The 25,376-nt window shown below is 39.9% G+C and overlaps 1 protein-coding gene across 8 annotated transcripts in view; it reads left to right on the plus strand.

Moving 5' to 3' along the window:
• Positions 1 to 25,376, plus strand: part of mef2d (myocyte enhancer factor 2d) — an 84,529-nt gene that overhangs the window by 34,506 nt on the left and 24,647 nt on the right. For 7 of the 8 annotated variants that reach the window (XM_086077947.1, XM_086077951.1, XM_086077950.1 and 4 more), the window contains exons 2-4: positions 5,230 to 5,509; positions 13,909 to 14,112; positions 24,751 to 24,888. In XM_086077947.1, the coding sequence (XP_085934073.1) occupies positions 5,456 to 5,509; positions 13,909 to 14,112; positions 24,751 to 24,888 (396 nt within the window). In that variant the 5' untranslated portion in view covers positions 5,230 to 5,455. Of the gene's footprint in view, positions 1 to 5,229; positions 5,510 to 13,908; positions 14,113 to 24,750; positions 24,889 to 24,985; positions 25,124 to 25,376 lie in introns of all 8 variants that reach the window. The other variant, XM_086077954.1, reaches the window with a different exon arrangement.

The following is a 25,376-nucleotide window of genomic DNA, read 5'->3' on the forward strand; positions in this document are numbered from 1 at the left end:
GCATGCTGTCAATGTCGTTTCAAATTGTAATTAGCGTTGATACAGTATGTAGCGCCACTTGGAGGTATATTATTTCCCCGTTGTTTCATCTGAAGAAAGCAACATTGCAATAAATTCTGACCTTTACAACTCCATATTGAGTTGAGCCCGTCAAATACTGTATTCAGCTCTCTCTCAGATTTGACATTTTCTTTCCATTCCATGCAGGGCAGTGTGAGCCGGGTGTCAATTCTAGACTCTTAGCTGTAAAATCTGTCCTTTACCACTTGGACGTTACACGAGTCGCGTCTGATCCAAACAAACTGCTGTGATTTTGTGCTTTGACTCCGGCATGTCACGGTCACCCATTTTCCGCCGCCGGGAATAACACCAGCGTGGAACGCGGAGGCCGGAGGCAGCCCGTGGGTGCTGAGGTCACCCGTTAGCCGACCTCGACCGTCCAGCCCGATCTGGGTAACCCCCCCCCCCCCCCCCCCCCCCCAGCCTCCCGGCCTCCCATCGTCCGGCAGGTGATGGTGGCAACTAAATGTTGTAGTTGCACCGAGACCCCTTCGCTGCCCGTTCAGCTCCTCAGCAAAGAGCAGATTGAAGCTTTGAAATGCAGCAACAGATGTCAGGGATAATGATGCCGCCATGCAACATTCTCTAACTGCTCTTTTAGCGCTAATCTGTGTGTCAGGCGGCTCCGAGGCAACGACCTACCATGCCCCCCTGCCTGAGCTTACCGGACGCCTTCACTCAGATTCTCAGCGCTTTTGCTTTTTAGCATTTCAAAAAGATCAGAAAGCTCCATATTCATGGCAACATTCGAGCAGTGGTTGGTGCTTAGCCAGTACAGTACATGTGAACGTTGGAATTTCACAGTATGTCCAATCAGATTGCAGCCTCATTGTGTTGCCATGTCATTCTAATCTGCCCAGGGCCTTCAGAATCAGTGGTGCAGGCAGATGTAACTTGAAACATATTAGCAATGGGACTGTTTTATTGACCCATTCAGATTTGTGATTTATGTTGCTGGTTCCGTAGACATTGTTAGCATTTTTTCCCGCCACTTTAAAATTGTTCACAGGGACATAATATGTAAAAGTAACTTTTTAATGTCTTGTACCCCAAAAAGTTTTGTGTTTGGAATAACTGCCCACCCAGTTATAAAATAACTTTTTTTGTAATGTGCCTGTGAGCAAGACATTCTTAATTTTGTAAATTAGCCTCACTTTTATATCATGGTGGCATTGATAACTTGGTGTGCTTAGTTATTTTTGTTTTGCAACAAATCGACATCGTACGCCTCATTCACGAATTTGCTACGCTAATTGATCATGTGTTTCTGAGAAGCTTGGTGATGAAGTGCTGCCTCCACCAGTGAAAATTCAATCAAATGGTATCAGTTACTTTACGGCCTATTGCCTGTCTCTCTTCTTTTTTTTGTGTGACCATAATTGCTAAAGGGGTTTGGAAAAGTCACAAAATATAACCACAAAGTCACTTCAACACAATGCCCTAGCTCCGCCCCCAGCCGTCGTGGTAGTGAAAGGTGTACTCTGCATTTGCGTGACACCGTCCGTCTCTGTCAAATTCAAGTGATTTCAAGTAGTTTGTGAAAAGTGGCATGACAAGTATGCCTAAAATTGTTTATCCTTTTGTATTTTTACACAATATCAGAACAATTACAGCATAATTGATTAAGACACAGACCGAAGTCTTTAGTTTTAGAAAAAAAATGCGTAACGTGTTATTTAAGAGCACAGGTGAAAATGTGGTCTGGAAGTTAATTCAGTCTTGTTTTGCTGCATCGTGATCTGCTGCTGTTGTCTTATTGGTGTCAAAAGTCCACGAGACAAAACTTCAAATGTGGGAAAATCAAGAAAGCAAAGAAGATTCCGACTGAAGAAGCTGAAATCAACTGCTTCTGCCCAGTCCGTCTGCAGGGACAATGTAGTTTTCATCAAAAGTAGCTGCACCTCAGATATTCCTCATTTCCTCAAGAGCGCCGCCGCATCACGTCTGCTTTTATGTCCGCTCAGAAAATGTCCACGCTCTCATGAGATAACCCACTTTTCATGTCGCCAGGCGTCCCCCAGGGTTCCTATCTAGGTCCGCCGCACATTTGCTAATTACCGGTGTTTACGTTTCTGACACGACACCACGCAAGGCTTTCCGCGTGGATATCTGAGGTTGCTTGTGAAGGGTAAAAAGGTTGCGACTTTACCACCTCAGGTTGATAAAGGAGATTCTCATGCGATGAAGAATCCCTGTGAGCCGCCTTTAAACTCCAGCTCGTCTAACAAAGGCTGGCACTGACTGTGAGAATGACACGTACACTCACCTTGTTATCGTTTGGAAAGAACATACCAGCAATATCATTGGAAAGAATGTACAACACATGAGGAACACCTACTCCTTTCTTTTTTTCATTTTTTTTTTTTAAATACCCGCAGCGCACTAATGATGTGATCCAGGTAGAATTAATTATCCTCCTCTGAACTCTCTTATCAAATCTGTGCCAGCCGAAAGGGAGGCGACCTTTTGAGAGTTAAAAATGGATTTTTTCCAGAGTGCTGAATTTCACAAGGATGTTGCCGACGGTTTCGACATCCCCGCTGTAGATGTTTTAGCCTCCGGTTGTTCATCAGGAAAACAATTAGCACCAAGTCGCCGCACTCCCTCCCTTCATCTCATCAGTGAATAATTCATAGATAAGTTGTGATATTGCAAGAAAATTATTTTCAAGAAAAAAGTCTTAATATTTATCACAATAAAGTTTCTTTTTTTTCCAGGGGGAAAAATTTTGATAGTAAGAGAATAAAGTTGTTGTTTTATTTTTAAGAGCAATTATGTTATAAGAATAAAGTTGTAAAAAATATGGCACAATATTATGAGATTGAAGGCTTATTTGTCAAGAAAAAAGCCATAATCTTTTGAGGGGGGAAAAAGGTTGTAGTATTACAAGATGCAAGTCATGTATGTACATGTACGAGATAAAAATCCAACTTTTCATATTATTCCAGAAATAAAGTTGTCTTCCTTTTTTTTATTTTGTCACAACTTTTTTTTTTTTTTGCAAATGCAGAGGTGCAGAATTTCACAAGAGTGTTGCGGACGGTTTCGACATCCTGCTGTAGATGTTCTAGCCTCGGGTTGTTCATCAGGAGAACAATTAGCACCAAGCCGCCACACTTCCTCCCTCACTCCCGTCAGTGCATAAATCATAGACAAGTCAATGATGAAGCTTCCTCTCCTTGCGTGCGCAAACAGCAAGTGTCATGACAGGAGTTTTCAAATAGTTCTTATTACCGTTTGAAAGCGTAATTGTCGTATTTTCAGTGCAGTGTGTGTGCGCGTGGCCCCTTTAAGAGGCTGGGGAAGGATTTAGTGTTGCCATCTTAACTCCAATTTAAGTCCAGACCTTCCCTTAACTTCTTAAGTTAAGCCAAGTTACTGTACTTGAATTGATGAGATAGAACCATGTCAATATTTCCATCTCATTAGCTGAAAATCATATTCCTGTATTTGCACTTGGTTAAAAATAGCCCTAATCTGTTTGTGTACATACAGTAGTCGCCATTGAATTTGGCATCTATCCGCATGACGGACTCACAATGGAGGCCAGCAGGTAGGCAGCGAATGTAAACAATGTCGGCGAGCTGGCGCGGCGTCATCTCAGCTCGTGTGTACACACCGTCTGCATGCCCGCGTATACGGGTTTATTTATGGACCGCTATTTTTATAACGCGGCCGCAAATAGTAGCAACGGCGCCCAAAAGCAGTCTCCCTTGGCGTTCCCGGACTCGTTTCCGCCATCTCGTTCATTCATGACTTTGTACCAACACTGCACACGTTCTTCTTCTTTGGAATTTCGGAATTTTCTCCTGACCACAAGGACCGACTTTTTCTACATACATGCTTGGCTGGAGGTTTATTTATATATAGGCTGGACTCTTACTTCTTCCACATGCATTTGGCATATTTAGTTAGTTTTTTCTTTGATTAAAGTGGAAGATTTTTGGGGGGATTAAAAACAATGTGTTGTTACAAGAATTTTTTTTTTTTTAGACAATCAGAATATTGTGACAATATTTTTTTAGACATTCATCTGAATATTGTGACAATAAAGTTGTCTTTTTTATATATTTTTATTTTTAGAAAAAGCCATATTACTAGATTGAAGTATTTTCAACTTTTTTTTTTCAAGAAAAAAATTAATATTACAAGCTTGAGGTTGTATATTTTTAGAGGAAAACATAATATGAAAATAAAGTATTGTTTTTGGAAAATGAGGACAAAGTTGTATTTTGGAAAAAAAGTCAAGTGATTTTTTTTTTCTTTAGAAAAAAACGTGTAATTTTGACATTATCAAGTTGCATCTCTATGATAAAAAAAACAAATATTAAAACATAAATTTTTTATTTTACCGATATAAAAAAATAAGATTTATATTTTCAGTAAAAAGTATCAATTGTATTGACTTTATTTTTTTGGAAAAAAATAAACATCAGAAGGAGAATTGACAGACCAAAAATTTCATATATTTATATATTTTTTTAGAAAAGTCTGAATTTTAAGAGAATAACTATTTTTCTGAGAAACAAAATCATGATTAAAGTAATGTATTTTCAATTTAGAAAGAAACATTTTTTTTTTATATATATATATATATATATATTTAATTAAGACTATTATTTTTATTTTTATTTTCTATTGTTTGACTCAAGATAAAAGCTGAATACAAAATTTACACTTTTTATGATTCAAAACCATTTCTTTCCAAGAACAACAATAAAAAGAGCAAATAAAAGCCAGAAGAATAAAAAAACAACAACACACAGACACACGCACACAAAAGGCTGCACGGCGGCTGTCATCTCTGCGTTGGCCGGCGTGCCAGGCAGCCCCGACCGGGCAGCCGGTTGCCGTGGGCGACCGTCCGATCAGTGATGTGGCGGTGATGCCTCTAATGAAGCTGACACAGCACAGCCTCCCTGCTCGCCGGGCTGCCGAGGGCCTCCTGCTCTGCATGTAGCAACAAGCACCCCCCCTCCCCCCTCCCCCCAGCTCGACTTGTTTCATGTGCAGCTGATTTGATGGCCGCCTCATTTATTCTCTTGTTTATCGGCGGGGTCGAGGCAAAGACGGTGTTTGTAGTAGCTAAAGTGGGTCACGGTCTGCAAACCAAGCCCCCACCTCCCCAATCGCTGCCTGTATGATGAACGCCCGTGTGTTGTTTTCCAGGAGCCGGCCAACTGAGGTGAAGGCGAGGGCACAGTGTGGATGAGCCGCCCTGGGAACGAGGACCATGATCTGAAGGCTTGCTTGTCCTCTATTCTTTCTCCATCGTCGTCATTGAATAAACGGCTCCCGCGTCCGGCAGCAAGGGTTTAAACGTTACGAGCAGGAAGTGGAAGAAGATTCAGCCGTCACCTGAACGCCTCCCCACCTCCGCCGCAACGACATCAACATGGGGAGGAAAAAGATTCAGATTCAGAGGATCACTGATGAGCGCAACAGACAGGTTAGCGCCAATTGCACAGTTCTCAACCGGTCTTACTGTGGTACCCAGGGCTGAAACTATCCATTGAATACCTCAAATAATGAAATTGCACAAAAAAAAAGGTCAAAGCAGAATCTCTGCCTCGAACGAGGGCTGCAGGGGCGCAACCAGAAATTCGTCAGTGGTGTGGCCAGGGTGACACAACACCTCAGTGAGGGGTGGCCAGGGGTGGCATGCGTCATCCTTTATCATACCATCCACAGTCAGGGTTTCATGAAATTAAATGTACGCATATCCAGAACGATGCCCATCAAGAAAGTCTAAAAGCAACGTTTTGCTGAGCTTAATTGACTAAACAATGCCATCTTCTTTGCCATTGTTTTACTCTTTACTCTTTACTCTCATAGGCTACTCTTAGCTCCATTCACTGATTTGCTAGCTGATTGGCTAACAGCCAATCACAGTGCTCAATTGTTACCGACGCCATTTTGCATACTGGGATTAATCGCTCATTTAAAGGGATACTTGACTTATTGAGACATTTTCAACAGTAAGAGGATAATATTTTATCTTTAACCCTTTAAGCCCCGAGCGCGCCCCAATTGGGTCCGCTAGGCCTTTGAAGAAGAAATTGTGTGAAACAATGCACTAATCATGAAAGAAAATAATGATGTCGCACATCAAATTAAATTGCTGAACCGGGGTTACAAGAATATACAAGCCATTTTTACAGCTCAAACGCCAACTAATTTAATTATCAAATATAGAAATCTGAATTGCGCCACACAGTGAAGTAACTGTGTCTCTTTTTATTTTGGGTATGTCTTTTTCGAGCAAAAGCCTGAAAATAGCTTAGGTCTTAAATTAATTAATGTGATAATTTCATTATTTTTCATGAACAATGAATCCCTTTAAAAACACATTTTGCCACTCGCTGTCGACTTAAGAGGACATCACCTGTGCTGAGGAAACGGGTACCGACCAATCATGACTCAGTTTGCTGCCCAAACCTAGAAAACAGGTGAGCCGTGATTGGTCGTTGCCTTAGCACAGGTGATGTCTTCTTATGTGGGGAAAATGTGTTTTTAAATATATTAAAATAATGAAGTTATCAAATTAATTCTGGACAAAATATTAACTTTTTACTGCTGAAAATGGTTCAATGAGTTAAGTATCCCTTTAAAATAAAGATAAATTGAATTACAGATACATGCAGTTTGGCACCTGTGGATTTGCATTCTTGCAGATTTTTTGTGTTATTAATAATAATAATAATTATTTTTATGATTATATAATATTTTTACTTGGGGGGGCAACCCACTTTTGTTTGTGGAAACTGGAAAACACTTATTGCCATTTACTATTCATTGCATAAAAAAGTAGAGACTAAATCAAACTGTTGCCATTTCCCGGGGTCTTTTAATGAAAAACTTTTCCTCGAGATTTTGTTTGATTTGGTCATTAGTTGTGGATAGAGTCAAGTATGCCATATTAAAACAGAAATGTGACTCCGTTGCCATGATTCGCCCAACAAAATCTCAACTTCACAAATTAGCTCTGCCAACTGATTTATGTTTCAACTTTTTTCATAACTGCCCAAAAATTGTAGGACAAGTTCTCCTCTGACGAACCACAGGAAATGGCCCAAATAAGCCTAAAATGGCGACTTCCTGTGTCTTTTCAGGCATGGCTTCTTGTGACTTTTTTTGTGGGACTATTCATGATAGACCTACTTGCAAATTTCATGTCACTAATTACGATTTGCGTTGGGGGCTGGTATTTTCAAAACCTTTTATTATGATGCCACTTTTTAGGAAATAACAATTTATTTGGCCTAAGAATAATAACAAAGACAAACCAAAGCAATTCCAAAAGGGCTAAACAATAGAAATAGAATACAAATTTCCCGCAGGATTGCGCACTGTTGTTGCGTCCCGTGTAGCTTGAACAACACTTCAGAGTTCTCTCAGCACTATCAGCACAACACGACATCAAAGCGTGATTTTTACGAGGCTCATATTACACCGTGGAACGTCGTGGGGTTTCTCCCAACTAGTGGAAATAAATAGCCGAGTAGGTATCTTACAACGACAACAAAAATGTCCTTAGAGCCGAGGTTACATCAGTAGCATATTGTCATCCAGGATGAAAGGCTAAACGATCCATCGAAAACGAGTCGCCTGCTAAATGGGCCTTCGCTCTATTGAGCACATTGAGTAATGGATTTGACATGGCCACCTCCAGCAGCCCACAGTCGGCGAACAAGAAGACGGCGGCGGGGGAGAAGAACAAGGTAAATAAAATAAAAAGCCAGGCCGCCGGCTTTTTGGGGGGAAATTATCCTCCGCTTTTTATTTCTTCCTCATCAATCCCAGCTGGTTGTATTTCCATAAAGGCGCGCAAATGACGCCCGCAGGCCACCAAGGACTCTTGCTCAGACGCAATTGGAGCTATTTGCGGTCTGGTTAATGGATCCGGAGCTCCTATCAGGTGTCCAGCGGTTAGTCGATAGTTTGACGAACTCGCTGAATTTAAATTGATTGATCCTGTGTGAGTCATAGGATTGCGGAATTCAGGAATGGACAAAATCGGAGGATGCTTTTTACTGGCATAAATTCATAAAAATAAAAAAAGATTATTAAAAATTAAAGGCAAGAGGCGATTATTATTATTATTTGAATTGTAATTAATCGCATGACTTCACTAGTTAACTCACGATTAATCACAAATTTTACATCTGTTCTAAATGTACAATAAAAAAATTCTAGGTTTTCATACTATTGTTAACAAAAGTGGAAAAAAAGTTAAAATTATAGAAATAGTTCAAATGAATTTTTGACGTTTATAGTTGTCAATGGCAGTGAATGAATAAAAAAAAAGAGAGAAGATTATTAAAAATTCGGGGCGTCAGGCGATTAAAGTTGTTAATCCTAATTAATTGCATGACTTCACTAGTTAACTCGCGATTAATCACAAACTTCATATCTGTTCTAAATATACAATAAAAAAATTCTAGGTTTTCATACTATTGTTAACAAAAGTGGAAAAAAAGTTAAAATAATAGAAATAGTTAAAATGAACGTTTATAGCCGTCAATGGCAGTGAATGAGTTAATAGAAAACTTAAATATTGTTGGATTATTTTTTTACTGTGAGACAACCAGATTTCATGAAAGCACATTCTAGCGCTGCAACGATTAATTGAATATTGCTAATAATAATAATAAAGACCACGACTACTTATGATACACACATTTTTTCACAAAACCCTTTTTGACGCACATGACGATTGATTGATGTGTCAAACAGATGCAGTGTAGCACCAACTACTGGCAAGGAAGACTTATTCGACGTCAGACTTTCTTTGTTTTAGTTTTTTTTGCCTTAGGTGTGTATCAGTGGCTGGTATCGGCATCCTTCACAGCTAGCCAATAACTTGGAGGGTTGTATCAGACCAATACCGAAAAATGTTACTCGCCCATCCCTAGTCAAGATCTTCTCTTAAAAGACACATGTCTATATGCTAGTGCTGATAAAACATTTTTAAAAAGTCTTCTTTTGAAGCTTAATGAAGAGCGACGCCAATGAAAGGAAATCAAATGGATGTCAGAGAACATGAGCGCCCGTCACCCTCCCACATGTTGATTGGGGAGATGTTTCCATAAGCTCCACAAAACAAACAACCCGTGCGAGTGTGGGCCAGGCTGGATGCATGACAGTATCTCCAATTGCACATTTCTTCTTCTCTTTTCAAGCATTACTCACACTGTGAAGCACTGCTGTTTTGTTTTTTTAAAGCCAGTATTGACATTTTGGAAAGAAAAATGTTGTACAGCGATGCACTGGCAGCTTTGGTACAAAATGTCTGACCCCCCAAAAATTCACTTGGAAGTAGTCATTCAGTGGTAACTTTGACCAAGTAGTGTTGTTGTTGTTGTTCCAGCCCTGCGCACGAGCTAACAAACGCTAGCGAGCCGTTGGCTACGGGAAAACGGCGAGAGTCCGCGGCGGCTCTCAGTGGTAGTTTTCTTCGTCCATCTGCCACGCGAGCAGAATCCTGCCAAGACACTCGCATGCACACACGTATAAAAAAAACAACAACAACAACTCTCTATCCTCTTTGCTTTCTTCTGTTGCCATTGGTTACCTGCTCTTCACCTCTCATATGTCCAGCTAGTTTGTCCTGGATCGGGACTGAGCGATGCAAAGTACCCTACTTAGTTTTGTTTTGTTTTGTTTGTTAAAAGGGAAAGGGGAGATGGATAGATGGATGGATAAATCCATGTAACTAGCTATCTAGCTAGATAAATAGATGGCTAGTATGTAGCTAGCTAGCCACAGAAATAGACAGACAGATAGGTGTAGATAGAAATATTTTTCTTTGTTAGATAGAAAGATAGATAGATAGATAGATAATCGTTCACTGTAATATGAAATCAGCAGGTGCCACAAGTTAGTGGACTTAATGCAGTTCACGTCATTTATATAGCCATCCATCCATCCATCCATCTAGCTAGCTAAATACGTAGATGGCTATGTAGCTAGCTAGCCACAAATAGATAGATAGATAGATAGATAGATAGATTTCATATTACAGTAAAATATTATCTATCTATCTATGTATCTAACAAAGTAAAATATTTCTATCTATAGCTGTCTTTCTATCTCTGTGGCTAGCTAGCTAAATACTAGCCATCTAGTTATCGAGCTAGATAGCTAGTTACATGTATCTATCTATCTATCTGTGGCTAGCTATCTATCTATCTGTGGCTAGCTAGCTATGTATTTGGATAGATGGATGGATGGCTATATAAATGATGTGAACTGCATTAAGTCCACTAACTTGTGGCACCTGTCAGCTGCTCTTCCAATCTCCAAACGACCTTCCTCTCTGTGCGATTACAGCAAATGAACGAGTTTTATGATGATGGTGATATGAATGTGAGACCTTGTAGCTGTTAGCCAAGCATAGATACCGAGTAAAGACGCAGACGAGAGGATAAGATAAAGGAATCGAGAGCGGAAGCAACTCTGTGTGAGGTCCTGCTTTCACCCCCTTCTCCTTTGTCAACCTTCCATCCCTGCGCTGCTCTGACATGTTGCAGCATCTGTCATGCCTCCTTCTCACTCCTCCTCCGCCTCCCCTTTCGCCCTCGTTCTCTCGTCGCTTCCTGCTGCCACAAATCAAATTATATCGGGGTCGTATCCACGGGCAACCACTTCCCCTCCGCGTCGAAACCTTCCTCCCGCACCCTCACCCAACCCGTTTACCACCTCATCAGCACGGTGCCGCGATCATCTCACCCACCTCCACTTCCCTCCCCTCCCCTCCCCCCAGCACTCATCTTTATCTCCATGCCCATCTACATATCACACGCACACACACACACTGACACGTTGACATACTCATTTCCTCAAGAGTCATCTTAACTTAACCTCACCTGAAGTACATTTGTGCTTGCGCACGGACACATTGTGATTGATGAACAATATTGGGAATAGACGGAATAACCGATTTAACCAAAACTAATTTGAATGCCGTAATAAACCGTATACAGTCCGTTGATCTGGAAAAGCAGGTAGCCAAAGTCGGTTTAACCAATACAACACAAAAATGGAGGAATTCTCAGGAACAATGCTGATATTAGCTACATATGAGTTTTGTGGTTTTAATACAGTTCAGTTGTCCTTGGGCTAGAAAAGCAAAACTTCCACTGGCTATTTTTAAACAATATCTTCAAACTGGGACCAATCATCCATTTTCCATTGGTGTCACGCTCATACTGGTTAAAAAGTTTAATATGGTTCATCATGGCAAAAAGTAAAGTAAACACTGTTATACAGGCTGCTACTTTACGAGCAAAGTGCGATGAAAAGGTTTTTTTTAATATTTTTTTTTATTTTATTTTTTACAATTTACAATTATCAATGGTGAGTAGTGTAATCACTTTTGTGCGGTACAGTAACCAAAGTCCAGTCAAGATGCTAATTGTTAAGTGGCGCTGAAGTGAGTAACCACAATTAGAGATAGGCTGATATGTTTAAAAAATATATATATATATATTCGTAGTAATCAAGGATATTTTAACCAGTATTAATTTGCAGTAAAAAAAAAAAAAAAGTGTGAAATATAATGTCAATTTTTTTTAAATACACATGCCAATTTTGACTTTGTTGTAATGTCTTAAAGCACTATTCCTATTTGAAAAAAATTGCAGGCTTTAAAAAAAATTAAAAAAATCTACAATAGACTTCATTAAAAAAAAAAAATGTTCAGGGAGCTCCCAAGGTTATCAGTATGTCTTAAAAAGTTAAATGGAAACTTAAACAAGTACCAACGATCTCTATAGTTTTCCACAGTTTATATTGACCTTTTATTGTTGTGCCCGTCAGATTGCCTAATATCGGTGCAGATAATCAGTCCCTAACCAAAATGTGTGCTTTTATTTGAACAAGTAGGTATCCGATGTACAAAAGAGTGGTACCGAGTTTGGTGCCCAACCCTAGTCATTATAGAAAGAGCTTCTGTTTATGCATCAGAAAGCGGCTTAAGATGGAGCCTGGTGGGACACCGCAGCTGTTTGACTGCTTGGGTGCAAAAATCAGTGGAAATGCAGAAATCATTCATTTTCTTGCTGTTTTGCCCAAACAAAGCCAAATCGGCATTCTTTTGTTGGTTGACTGAAATATATTTTTTAAGCAAACCAGCACTCCACGCTCACGTCTATCACTTACAGTTAGTTACCTTCTAAGCACTCTCACAAATGTGTGTGTGTGTGTGGGGGGGGGGGGGGGTGTTATGGCGGAGTGTGTATGTAAGGGAAAGAGAGAAGGCGGGCATGGAAAAGAGCATGGCAGAGTGTGAAAGTGACGAGGATAGTCAACGTGACAGCAGACGAGAAGCATGTTTGGCCAGCCGGTCTTCAAGTCTGTTGCCTAAAAACAGCCTCCCTCCCCTCCCTTTAATGCAATCTGATGCAATGAATGGCGTAATGGAAACGGCAGAAGTGTGATTAAAAGTGTTGAAATTGTACTTCCCGTTAAATCGAGAGTAAACAAGACCTGTCGGGATCATCTGCAATCCCGCCTGAGCGCGTGTAGATAAAGCTTACAGTATTCGGGCTGTCAATCAAGCGATTTGGCCCACATTGTAATATTGAGTTCGGACACGGGTGGCCTGTCACACGAGGTTTCTGTAGCTAACCACTGCTGTACCAAGAGGCGGACGTTTGATAGCATTTGTGAGTGACTGGACTAAATTGTCTCTGTATCGCACACCAGAATTTCTGGAAAATTCTGCCCTGTAAGACAACATCACTTTTGGTTGATCTAGATATTTTAGATCGCTACCACATTTGAACCACGTATACAGAATGAGGCTTAATTTTGCAAAACATGAGTTTTGGTCATTGTATGTGGGCAGCGCATGATGGCACAGTTTGTTACTGTTGGTAACAATGCCTTGAAGACGTTTCCAAAAATTCGGGTAAATTAGTTCAGTATGTCTTTCATTGGCAGAAGCGCACAAATTCTCAAGCCACGCCAATGAAACACAGGAAGTTGGCTATTTTAACATGAAATGAAAAAAAAATAGATTGACCTGTGCTTTCTCAATTTTGTCAAACTTTTTGAAAATTAACCCCCCAAAATTTGTTGAACATAAAGGGGTGTCAGGCGATTATTATTATTTTTTAATTGTAATTAATAGTTAACTCACAAATTAATAAATCTGTTCTGAATATACAATAAAATGTATAATAACATTTTTTTTCCTAAGTTTCATACTCCTACATAAAAGCGGAAAAAACGTTAAACTAATAGGAATATGGCTGCATCTTTTAGTCATACAATAATTTAATTTCATAATAATTCGTCAAATTGAGTTAAAATCAATAAGATGTACTGTATTGTACTACAAAAAAACGAATGAAATATTGTTTTGTGTTGAGGTCATTTTTCTGCCACTAGATGGCATAATTGCATTTTTAAGACTGGTGACAGCTCAGTGCATCTTTAACATAAAATTCAACTTGACCCCAGTCTCCTCAAATATGTTTATTATTATTATTAGATTTATTACCTCAAATTTTTGACGTGGACATATCTGCTGCATTGCGACTGGACAGGCTTTCCAAGTAAGGGGCGGTCATTAATCGCGCGTTAAAAAAAATTAGTGGCATAAAAGGAACTTTAAATGAACTCAAAATTAACCCACTAATTTTGACATCCCTAAACATAATATAATCAAATTTAGTAGGCATGTTTAGACCCACAAATAAGTCTCAAAAAGCAAAGTCTGAAAACACAAAGGAAATCCGCCTTATTGATTTAAACCGGCCGAATATCTTGTATCGACGAAACGGAAATACTCAGCACACCTCTCAACTTCCCAATTCGCCATGTTGTCCTTCCGTCGCACAGGTGACCTTCACCAAGAGAAAGTTCGGCCTGATGAAGAAGGCGTACGAACTGAGCGTGCTGTGCGACTGCGAGATCGCCCTCATCATCTTCAACCACTCCAACAAGCTCTTCCAGTACGCCAGCACCGACATGGACAAGGTGCTGCTCAAGTACACCGAATACAACGAGCCGCACGAGAGCCGGACCAACGCCGACATCATCGAGGTAACGTGTCGAGAGGTCACACATTTGATTCAGCCAAAACAAAAAACCTACGACATTTTACTGTCGTTATTCCTACTTGGTAAAAAAAAAAAAAAAAAAAAGTCTGGGTTGGGGCCAGGCTGGTGCAGACTGTGAGATACAGTTAGACTTGAAAATGTCTTCTTTCTTTCTTTTTTTTACTCTTGAAAAACCTATAACAAACTTTAAGCATCCACGAAATATTGAAGGGGTGCGAATGATGAACCACGACATAGTGGGGAGTTCAAAATATTTTACTTTGAAAAAACAAGATTTGTTCCTGACACATGTTTTGAGTTGCAACTTTAATATAATGTTACATGTGCAGGTAATTTTAAGCAAATTCTGATTGTAATTTTTAACCATTTTATCCACATTCATAATTTATTTTAATTAATAATATTATTTTTGTCAGTTTCAGGTTTTTTTTCCCCCCCTGTTGTGAATTTGATTTTTTGCAGCTTTTGATTGACAGCTGCCTCAGACATGTCTCATTTATATCACCTTGAAAGAGTGTAGTACTCAGAGCGTGTTCTATAAACTATATTTAAATCATTAATGGGCAAAATTTCATCCAATAAACAGATTTTTATTTAAAAAGCTGAAAAATGACTACAAAAAAGTACAAATACATTTTGAAGTAATAAATATCAAATTTTACAAAAATAACTTTTTATATATATATATATATATATATATATATATATTATAGCGCCATTATGGATTTTTAATGATTGTAGTAAAATGGCAAAAATGAATGGCAACTTTGTATTCATATAATTTCTCAATTCTAGTCCCTAATCATTCGATAGACATGTAAATAGAAAAGTGTATCAAAAGCACAAGTCTTGGTTTATCAACAATATGGTATTTTCTAATTCGATTTAAACAGCTAAAACTTCTGACCGGCATTGGTACACTTAGTTCCTCAAGTGGTGAGTCACTTAAGCGTGGTAAGCGTGCCTATTATGAAAAATGTTTTTCATCACATTGTGTTTCGGTCGGCACGTGTAGACTGGACTTGGCTCCATGACAACGATACACAATCAGCCAAGTCATTCGTTGTGAAGAAAAATGTTCATCTCTATGATTTAGGTGCCTTATGCATGTATTTCGTGTCCATTAATAATTTCTTAGTTGAGTGGTTCAGTTCAAGTGGCTTCTTTGTAGGTTGCAAGCTGATGTACCGGATTAGAAATTTCATTTGGCTGTGTGTATCAATGACAAAATAAGTAGTGACACACAAGTACACTTTGAAGTGCCTTGTTAGCATGAGCCAAGTTGTGGTACCAGAATGTATTTAATTAGTGTTTTTTGTGATGTTCATTTGGGAAAATTCACAATTGCTTTCAGCTACTCTTATTTGAAGGTATCGGTACTCGCGGTGGTGACCTATACCATTATCGGCCGCCCTCCTGCAGCCATCTTATGATCAGGGACTAGAATTTAGAAATTATATGAATACGAAGTTGCCATTCATTTTGGCCATTTTATTACAATTATTAAAAATCCATAATTGCGCAACACTGCAACTGCAGTTAAAATACGTTGCTGCCGAGCTCTATGAGTGATATCAGTGGCTCGAGCTGGAGGTGGCCACCTCTGAATTTTGTACACAGGAAAAACCCTGGATGGTAACTGTGTAAATGTTGCTAGCTTAACAGCATTATTATGAATTAATGGTATCGTCAATCCATCCATTTTCCTTTTCTTATCGTCCCTTCTGCTAACCCTAATTTTGATTATTATTATTATTATAATCATTATTATTATTATCATTATTATTTAGCCTGTTTGTGTTGCCTTAGTTGTTCTTTTGAACGTAGAAAACCACGCACAGTGTGAAGCCACAGTTTTGTTTGTTTACTTTGTATATATATATATTTATTAATTTTTGAATGAAAGGGCCATTTTGTGTTGAAATTGAAAAAAATATTTGTGGCCCTTTTAAGATATGTATATTTATTTGTTTTATTTAGCTTCTTGGCAAGGTTTTGAGGTTGAGAGGGTTGTAAACTTCCACAGAAGAGATTTCCTTTAAAACACAGCGTTGCTTTTTTTTTTGTTTTCGTTTTGCTGTTTAATTATTATGCAACTATAATGGCATGCGTGCTTTAATTGTTCCAGTTTCTACGTCATGGACAATTATCGCCCAGGTGCAGTCAAACCAGCTAAGTAAAAGTTGACTTTCAGTTTTTGTTTTGTATGCGGTATGATGGGAACCCAAGCCGCGTGGACAATGCAAGTAAAAGGCGTGTCATCTGGGAAGATGTTGGCAAGCATCTGTGGGGATTTTCTTTCCTTTATGTTTACCGTAGGAATGGAATAGTAGGAAAATGTCATACAGTATGATTATATGAAACTGTAACAGTCACGCTTGACATCCCATAATAGGGCTTTTGCTGACTCAGATGCCAGATGCGGGGTTGGAATTGGAGAAGCGGCAGTAAAACAGGCCAAAATCCAGTTGTCACAGAGTGAGGCAGGGCAAAAGACTATTTTTTTATACAATCGTCCATAAATGTCTCAATTGGGGACAACTAAGGTGTCTAGTCCAAAATCTTATTGATCCGTTAATTGATTGATGGTTTGTGAGGTCAGCGAGTGCAAACCTCGCTCCAAATCCGGACTTTTTATGTTTTCTCATCCAATCTAGGTCTTTTCCATCTTTCTGTCTCAGAGTGTCAGCAGTAAAGCTTTCTGTAGCTGCAGCTGCAGATGGCTCTCAAATGCGCGTGTGTGTGTGTGTGTGTGCGTGCGTGCGTGTGTGCATGTGTGTGTCGCAGGGCGTTGGGCAGCTCCGGGCCACATCAGCTCAAGCTCCACTGGTCCTGTTTGTGTGCATACATGTGTGTGTGTGTGTTTGTTTTTTCCGGCGTGTGTATGTGCCGCGCTGTCTCTTTCTTCCTCTTTATGCTTGTGTTCATTTGTGCGTGCGCGTGTGTGTGTGTGTGTGTTTTGCACGCTCCTCCGTGGCCCCAGAGAGCGTCTCATACAATATTCAAGCTTGGTGTGCGTCTCGCTTGTGCGTTTGTGTGCATCCTTTACACGGGAGCATCCCTCCCCAGTGCTAAGCTATGCTAAGTTATGTTATGCTGCTGCGACCCCTCCGCACACACGCACGCACGCACGCACGCACTCACACCAGCGATGCTTTCAGTGACTTTGTCCTCGGTTGTCCCCCTCCAGATGCCCACCTCTTCGTTAAGCGGGTGTTAAGTCGTCTGGTGGCGGTCGGTTAATCCTCAGAGTTCGTACTCGTCTCCTGTCCTGACGTGACGCCGCTTTTAAATGTCATTTCCCGTTGTTTGGCGGAGAATCGGAGGTTCCGGGATGCCGCTCAACTGGATTTGGAAACCAGTTTTCAGTCAACCAATCGGAAATCCTGGAAATTGTGATTAAAACGTCATTGTTTATTCAGGCGGTACCAGTAACGTGTAAAAACAATGAAACGGTCTCAGTGACATATTTGGAAATAAGAATATAGAGACAAATGTTTCATAAAAAAGTGTGTCAACACAAAAAAGAAAGCATGTGATAGAATTGGGTCATTGTAACTTGTAGCTTTTAAACTAATAAATGCATATTCAACAAGTTAAATAAATCAAAAGTTACCAAATGTTAACCATTTGTAACAAAATCACTTTAAGCTGCACTTGAAACAATTTGCCCCAAAATATCTTCACAATAGCCTTTTTATTTGACAATTTATGACATTTTTTTAATCAGTAGATTAACACCTAGCTGCTCATAATGGGAACTTCTGGCAAATAGTTTTCAGACAATACTCAGATTGGAATTTCCCGCCCTCTGTCTGCGTATGTGAGGTCAGGTGCGCGTTGTGTATGTGAAGAAGGGAAAATGCAGTTTTGTTTTTCAGCCACAGGTGGCAGTACAATTCAAAATTCACTTTTCTACGTTCAGTTGAGCTTTAAAAAAAATAAATAATTTTAAACGAGAAAAAAAGAGAGAGAGAGAGAGCAATGATGATGACATGTCGAATCGGTAAGATTGAATACTGAGCTCTCTCTCCAAAAAAAAAAAGAAGAACTTTAACTTGACATGTCTGTACTTTTTATTTTATTTTTGGGACAAAAAGCACAAAAAAACAATTTAACTCGTTCAACTGGAATGCAACCGTTTACTGCCGCCGACGAGTAAATTCGTCATGTACGTTTTTCAAAGGGTAGCTGTAAAATAAAAACTTTTTCATACCTGTAATGACAAACAGATGCTAGTCGATGTTCTCGTTACTTAGCTGTGTATCTGAAAATAAATGATTAAGTCCTGTTTTTGTATTTTCACAGTTTGAGGTGTCACAACAACAAAAAAATATTCGCTTGAAAGGCATTGTTCTGCTTGACACGTTCCTTTTTCACAAAAAGCTATGAGCGCTAGATGGTGGCGGCGTGACATTTGACAACAAACAGTAGCTTGGCAGAGTAAGTAATTCTTCAAAAAGGAACTTCGAGCTGTTTATGCCACTCACAGTTGAAGTTTACTGTCAAAACTCAAATGAAGAATTGCGTGTTAATGTATTTAAAACCACCATGCTACCTTGCCGTAGTAATCTCCACTAGCGTAATGCTAACATAAAATGCAAAATGCCACAGATGCGCTAAAGAGTAGCTCACAGGCATATTTATTTTTAATCCTCTATGAAGAAAACTAATATTACTGCTGCTTCGTGAGTCACTTAGTTGTGAAATTCTTCTTTGTGTATAATGCATGTCTGTATTATAGTGCCCCCAGGTGGCAAAATGTGTGTACACCATTTTTTTTCAGGGGGACGTTATTTGAAATTTGAGTGTTTTGGGTTACGAGCATGGTCGTAGCACCAATTAAACTTGTAAATCAAGTTGAAACTAAATCCTAAAACTCCTAAAGTCGTCTAAATTCCAAATGGATTCTCTATTTAATTGTGGGAATGCTGAAGCATTACAACATATGTTATCGTGATTTTTATTCTCCACACTTTTTTACCGCAAAACAACTCCCACATGTTACTTCCGATTTACACCGTTCAAATATCAACTTGCTTCAAAAATTCACACCATCTTGGGAATATATCGTCTGATTTCACATTACTTCACATTACAATTTAACGTTAAATATCAACTTTTCCCCATTCATTTTCAAAGGGACAGGCATTGAAGTTTTTCAAAGTTCTACTTTCCACTTCCATACATACAACTTCCCATCATTACCACCTGTCTGATACTGCTCAGTGGCACAATTGCTAAAGTGCATTATCCAGTAATAGGGGTGTAATAGGGATGCCCAAAAATTGATTCTCATAAGAATCGCGATTCTCATTTCGTACGATTCAGAATCGATTTTAAATGTCCCAAAATCTATTTTATTTAAATTATTTTATACTGTCTTCCCTTTGTTTGTGTGTGCCTTTATTGGGAGCGCTGTTCATGTTGTACCCGATTTGGCCATTTAGGGGCAGTGTGGTTCCACGCGGTTTGATACACTGTTAAGTTGTAGCCACATTAGAGAGTAGAAGGAAAAAGTCACGATCAAGTTATTCCAATAAAAGTTTTTTGCAGCCGTTCTTTTGAGTGATAAAAGTGCCGCGAGTAGCGCGCCAATTAGCATTAGCGAGTCAGACTGGAGTAGATCATTGCCATTCCTTGAACATCTATAAATTGAAGCAAAAATCAGTCAACCAAATCATTTTGAATCAAAAATTGTTCTTAATCGAAAATCGATTCTGAATCGAATCGCACACCCAAAAATCGGAATTGAATCTAATCATGAGACATTCAATGATTCCCACCCCTATCCAGTAACCAGGAGGTTGCTGGTTCGAATCACTGATATGATTAAATGCATGCTAGCTTTCAGCATCAGATGGCACTTTTCAAAAATAATTACGCCATTAGCCATAATTTCAAATATGTCACGTTACATCAGTGCTTAGAGCAATTACCTTCCACCACGGAGAACCTGGGTTCAAACCCCGCTTGGACCACATTTGACTACTTTAGTCATTTATCTTTCAATTTACTTCATAAGCACGTGCATTCTAATCTTAGCATTTAGCTTTTCAGCATTCCCACGCAATTTCTGCAGAAATTGCACTTTGTCTCGTCTAATAAAATATCCAGGCCTGTATAGAAATGCTTCCGGCTCTGATGCAACGAGGTCCTCATCTTCAAAAAAAAAAATACAAATTGACAGGAAGTGCCGAGCCTCGGAGCTTAACATCGATAAAGCTTAAGCGAAAGTGGAGATGAGATGTTACATTCGCCGGGCAGCTGTCATTGGAAGCTTTTTGCGAGCAGTCACTGTGTCAACCAGGCCTTGCCCGGCCCGGCCCGACCCGGTTGGGACGGCGTGACTTAATTATACGATTTACATTGGGCTTAATCTGCGGCCAGAGGACGGCGGCGAGGATAATTGGCCGGTCACCAAATGCACTCGCTCGCTTTCTCGCTCGGTGCCTCCGTGAGCCTCTCTGCGAGTGCTTTTGACTATAAATTATGAAGTGTGGATGTAGTCACGCAGGCTGCCACGCACACACAGATACACGCACACACACGCGAATACACTCAGCTTAGTGCGGGTCATAGTGCATACGACCATTTCCCTCTACTGTATGCTTAGAAGCACTTTAGCGTGCGTGTGTGTGTGTGTGTCAGTATTCGTCACACGGCTCGACATTCCTTCACTCCAGTGAGAGGTAGCACATATGGGCACGCTGCCTCTAAACGCAGTGCGTGTGTGTGTGTGCATGTGCGTGCGTGTGTGCGTGTGTGGGCGGGCTGCCTCCGCTGCCACAACGTGTTAATCCGCTCGGCTGCAGATCCCAATCAGGGCGAGAGAAGGAGGAGAAAAGAGCGGCGGAAGGCAAGGCGAGCGAGCACAATGCGAAAAGGCCTCCGATGAATAGACGAGCGAGGAGAAAGGGATGGAGGCAGATGGATGGATGGATGGACGGATGGAGGAAGAAGATGAAGATGGGAAAGTGGGGGGGGGGGGGTTAGCAGGGATTAATGAAGGTGGTGGCGAGTAGGAATAGACAATGAATCGATTTTATATTGACATTGCAATGTAGTAGAATGTAGTTTTTAAATTGCAAAAGCTTCAATTTGGGAAAAAAACTGCTTCATTTTGGTCGGTCGGTAGGCTTTATTTGATGTGTTTATGTATTTCCTAGAGAAGTTCAGGGGTGAAGAAATGCAGTCCACATGTTTACCTATCATTGTTTATGAAACGGGAAAATTCGACATGATACCGTCTTATGTTTACGCCACCGAGCCATTCTTTTAGTGAAGGCTTAAAACAGGTTTGAGAACCAATCGTTAACTCATTCACTGCCATTGACGCCTATAAACGTCAAAAATTACTTTGCACTATTTCTATTAGTTTAACATTTTTTTTCACTTTTGTTAACAAGAGTTTTTTTTTTTAACCAAAATATTACTAAAAATTAGGGGCGTCAGGCGATTAAATTTTCGCATGACTTCAATAGTTAACTCACGATTAATTGCAAATTTGATATCTGTTCTATTTGATACAAAAAAAAATAATTCTAGGTTTTCATACTCTTGTTAACAAAAGTGGAAAAAAAATGTAAACTAATAGAAATAGTTCAAATGAATTTTTGACGTCTATAGCCGTCAATGGCAGTGAAGGAGTTCATAAAAGTTTGACCTAATCTCTGAAAATCGATATCGAGCGATTTTGGCCTTTTCTTTACAACAGTCAAACTGTTGAACAACAACAGCTTTTGTGTTGTGCGTGTGCAAACTCTCCATTTTGCCGACTCCTCAAAGAAGACACGCGCCGTTCATGAGCTCTCATTGTGGCCTGGCGCTGTTGGTGCCCATTTTATGCACCTTCCATGACACACGCGTGTACAGTGTTTGTGTTGTGTATGACGTGCGGGTGGGCACAACACATGGCTGCTGTTTGTCTGCTGCCCCAAATGTGTGTCATATGTTAGTTGGTGTTCTCTGATATTCATTTTCCTCTTTTTTAATAACCTTGTGTCTTCATATTTGACTTTTTTTTTAAAAAAAAATGTTGCCTGGGATTTCAACTGCCTAACCGGGATCTTCGGATGGAACCAAAGCAATAACAAATGCCATTATTACTGTTTTTACAATATAGAAATTCATTATTTATGTTGTATTCTCCATTTCCTAAAAATAAAATAAAAATTAAAAAAGTTTACTGACTTTTTTAGATTGACTTTTATCAAGTTCGCTTTTTTTTTCTTTCTTTTTTTCTTTGACTTTTTACAGTCCGGCTAATTGATTTCCCGGTCACGGTGCCTTCCGTCGGTTCACCCGGCCACAAAGCTCCTCAGCTTAGCGTCAAATCGCGTTGAGCCGGAATCCTCCGCGTGCGCCGGTTTGCTCGCACCGACGCCGCAGCTTTCACACCTATCAGCAGCTGCGTTGATGACGTGCCAGTCGGTGTTGGCTTGCCGGAGTTCAGGTCCAAAGCGTCAGTATCGGCTAACGTCAGCACTCTTTGGAGAGAGGAAGATTCTGGTCGGTGTCGTTGAGAAGCTTTCTTTATTCCGAGTTGCCGAATGCACCTGCGAGTGCAAATTGAGTTGTCCATCCAAGGTTACTGCAGGTCGGAATCATGTGAGTTTTTTTTTTTTTCTTCTTGAGGCCAAAATGTTTTCCATTTCCTGCTCGGGTTCCAGCGTAGGAGTGAGGCAGCTCAAGTCTGGCAGCACACGTGCAAGTGTTTAGTGTTTTTTGTTTTTGAAGTGGCATTTAGACTACATCGTCAAAGGTTCTGCCTTTCAATCTGGGCTCGGGTCTTTGGTCAGCGCCGTCTGCATGTTCTTGTAGCTTCATCACACATCCCAAAAACTTGATATTGTCCATCAGTGTGAATGTGAATAAATGTCTATTTGCGCCTTCTAGCCCTTTTTTGTACATTTTCAACAAATTGCGCATGCATAAATGCTTTAAAACATACAAACAGAAAAAAATGCATAATAATATACGTGCATATGATAAATAAAATGGATAAAGAAATATTGGCAAGTTGCATTTTTTTTAATAACTGTCATATGACGTCATATACATCCTTTCATCGTGACCTCTTGACCCCATCCATCAAATGTTGTCATTTGCCGAACCATTCGAGCTGCTTTGGCAATCAATGACATCATGCAGAAGTCAATAACTTATCGAGTTCTACCTCAGGGTCTCGAAAAAAAAATTCTAGCTTATATAGGTTATTTATGCACAATGTGCTGTTATATAAATGTATCCAAATAATGCACCAAGGAATAATTTCAAACTGAATGTACACGTAGAAGTGATTTTAAAAGCTATATACTTTATTGAACATGTAGAAATTATTTTTAATTTCATGTAAATCAACGAAAGGATAAAGAAAACTATACTGTACATTTGATGAAAATTGCTTAAAATGTGCAAGATGGAGAACTATTTCAATTCTTTATAGTGTTACTCTGTTTTTCACTTTTTCAGTTCTCCAGTATTTTATTATTTTTTTGTCTTGAATGACTTTGTTCACGTCAACAGTTTTCTGGTGCAATTGTCACATAAAGTTAGCTAGCCAACTGTACCTGCACCCCAAAAATAAATGTATAATATTTGGGGGGAAAAAGTCCGACTTGACAACCTGTGCAGGGGCTTTTGCGTGTGGCCGCTTTAGAGTGCATCGTTGTTGCAGTGTGGAAAAACCAGAACACCAGAAGTTACTAGAAGTTTTAAGTGGATATATTTTGACAGCTCAAATATGTCTGACTGTTTAGACAATGTGGAATTTGATTGGAAGGTGACAGTCGAGCGGGGCGTGATTTCAGCACAGTCCGCTCGAGAGCTGAGACATTAGCTTGATTGTTTGTTTGTTTTTAAGTCAATCAAATTTGCCATTTTTTAAAGACTCTTAAGAAGAAATTTGTATTTTCATTTTACATGGGCTTTAAATTAGGGATGTAACAATATCCAAACATCACAATACACTAATTATCATAATATTGCGGGAAGGTTGGCGATCTAAAAAAGAAAAAGAAAAAAAAAGCCCACGACAATGTGTAAAAACTCACAATATTGTAAAAATAAAATACAATAAATAAAAAAAAAGCTCATATTGTTGTGTTTGGCTGAAGCAGGCCGAAAGTAATGTTTTTTTTTTGTTTTTTTTTGAAATATTGAAAAAAAATTGCTGGTATAACTGATTTATAGGAGTGATAACATTCCTGTTTAAAATTAAACTGCACTAATGAACTAACCACCAGAGGGTGCTAGAACTGCACAAATGGAATACAACCTCGCCTTTTTAACGGGTGTGCTGCTTTTAATATCGTGACATAACGATGACGATATTGTGGCACTTTTAATATCACGACATTACCGTTATCGTTACATCCCTACTTTAAATATAATTTACGTCAAAGGAGTCATTTTAAGTTGAATATATTTCATATTTCACAATGATTTCCAAGGTTTCTGATTGGTCAAATGTCCCTTTTATTTTTATTTTTTATGGCCCTCAACCGAGTGTATGCAGAAGTGTTGTCGGCTCAAGAGATGACACGTGTCTCTCTCTTTTATTTTATTTTTTTAATTCTTTTGATGACACGTGTGCATGTATGCAAATGTACCCCCTCAGACGTTGCGAAAGAAATCCTTTAACGGCTGCAACAGCCCCGAGCCCGACGCCGACGACTCCATCGACCAAAGCCCGCTAAACGACGACAAGTACCGCAACAAGACGGACGACCTGGACACCCTCTTCAAGCGCTACGGCGTGAGTACACTCGCACCCGTGTCAGCGTCTCTAACCCCTCTCCTCCTCCTCTTCCTCCCTCCTCTTCTTCCTATCCTCTTCTATTTGGGCTACCAAGGCTCTGAACAAGAAAGAGCACCGGGACTCTGAGAGCCCGGACCTCGAGGAGCCTTTCTCGCTCACGCCGCGCACTGAGGAGAAGTACAAAAAAATTGACGAGGAGTTTGATAAAATGATGCGCAACTATAGGCTGTCAGTGAGTACCGCCACGCCTCCTCTGTGTACCCCCCGCCCCCCTTCCCTTCTGACCCCCACCTTTCGCCTCCTCGGGCTGCTGATGGCGGCGGCTGACTTCTACTCACAGGGCACTCGCATTCACCATCCTCACGCCTCCTCCTCCTCCTCGTCCACGTAACCCTCACCTATGGAAGCCGTTTGAGCATTTATTCCATATCCTCCATCTGCGGCTTGAAGTCCATGTGAGTTAGTTAGGACTCGGGCCCCTGGTA

Source organism: Leptonotus elevatus, chromosome 6, assembly GCF_054856555.1.
Source record: "Leptonotus elevatus isolate MCC_2025b chromosome 6, RoL_Lele_1.0, whole genome shotgun sequence".
NCBI lineage: Eukaryota > Metazoa > Chordata > Actinopteri > Syngnathiformes > Syngnathidae > Leptonotus > Leptonotus elevatus.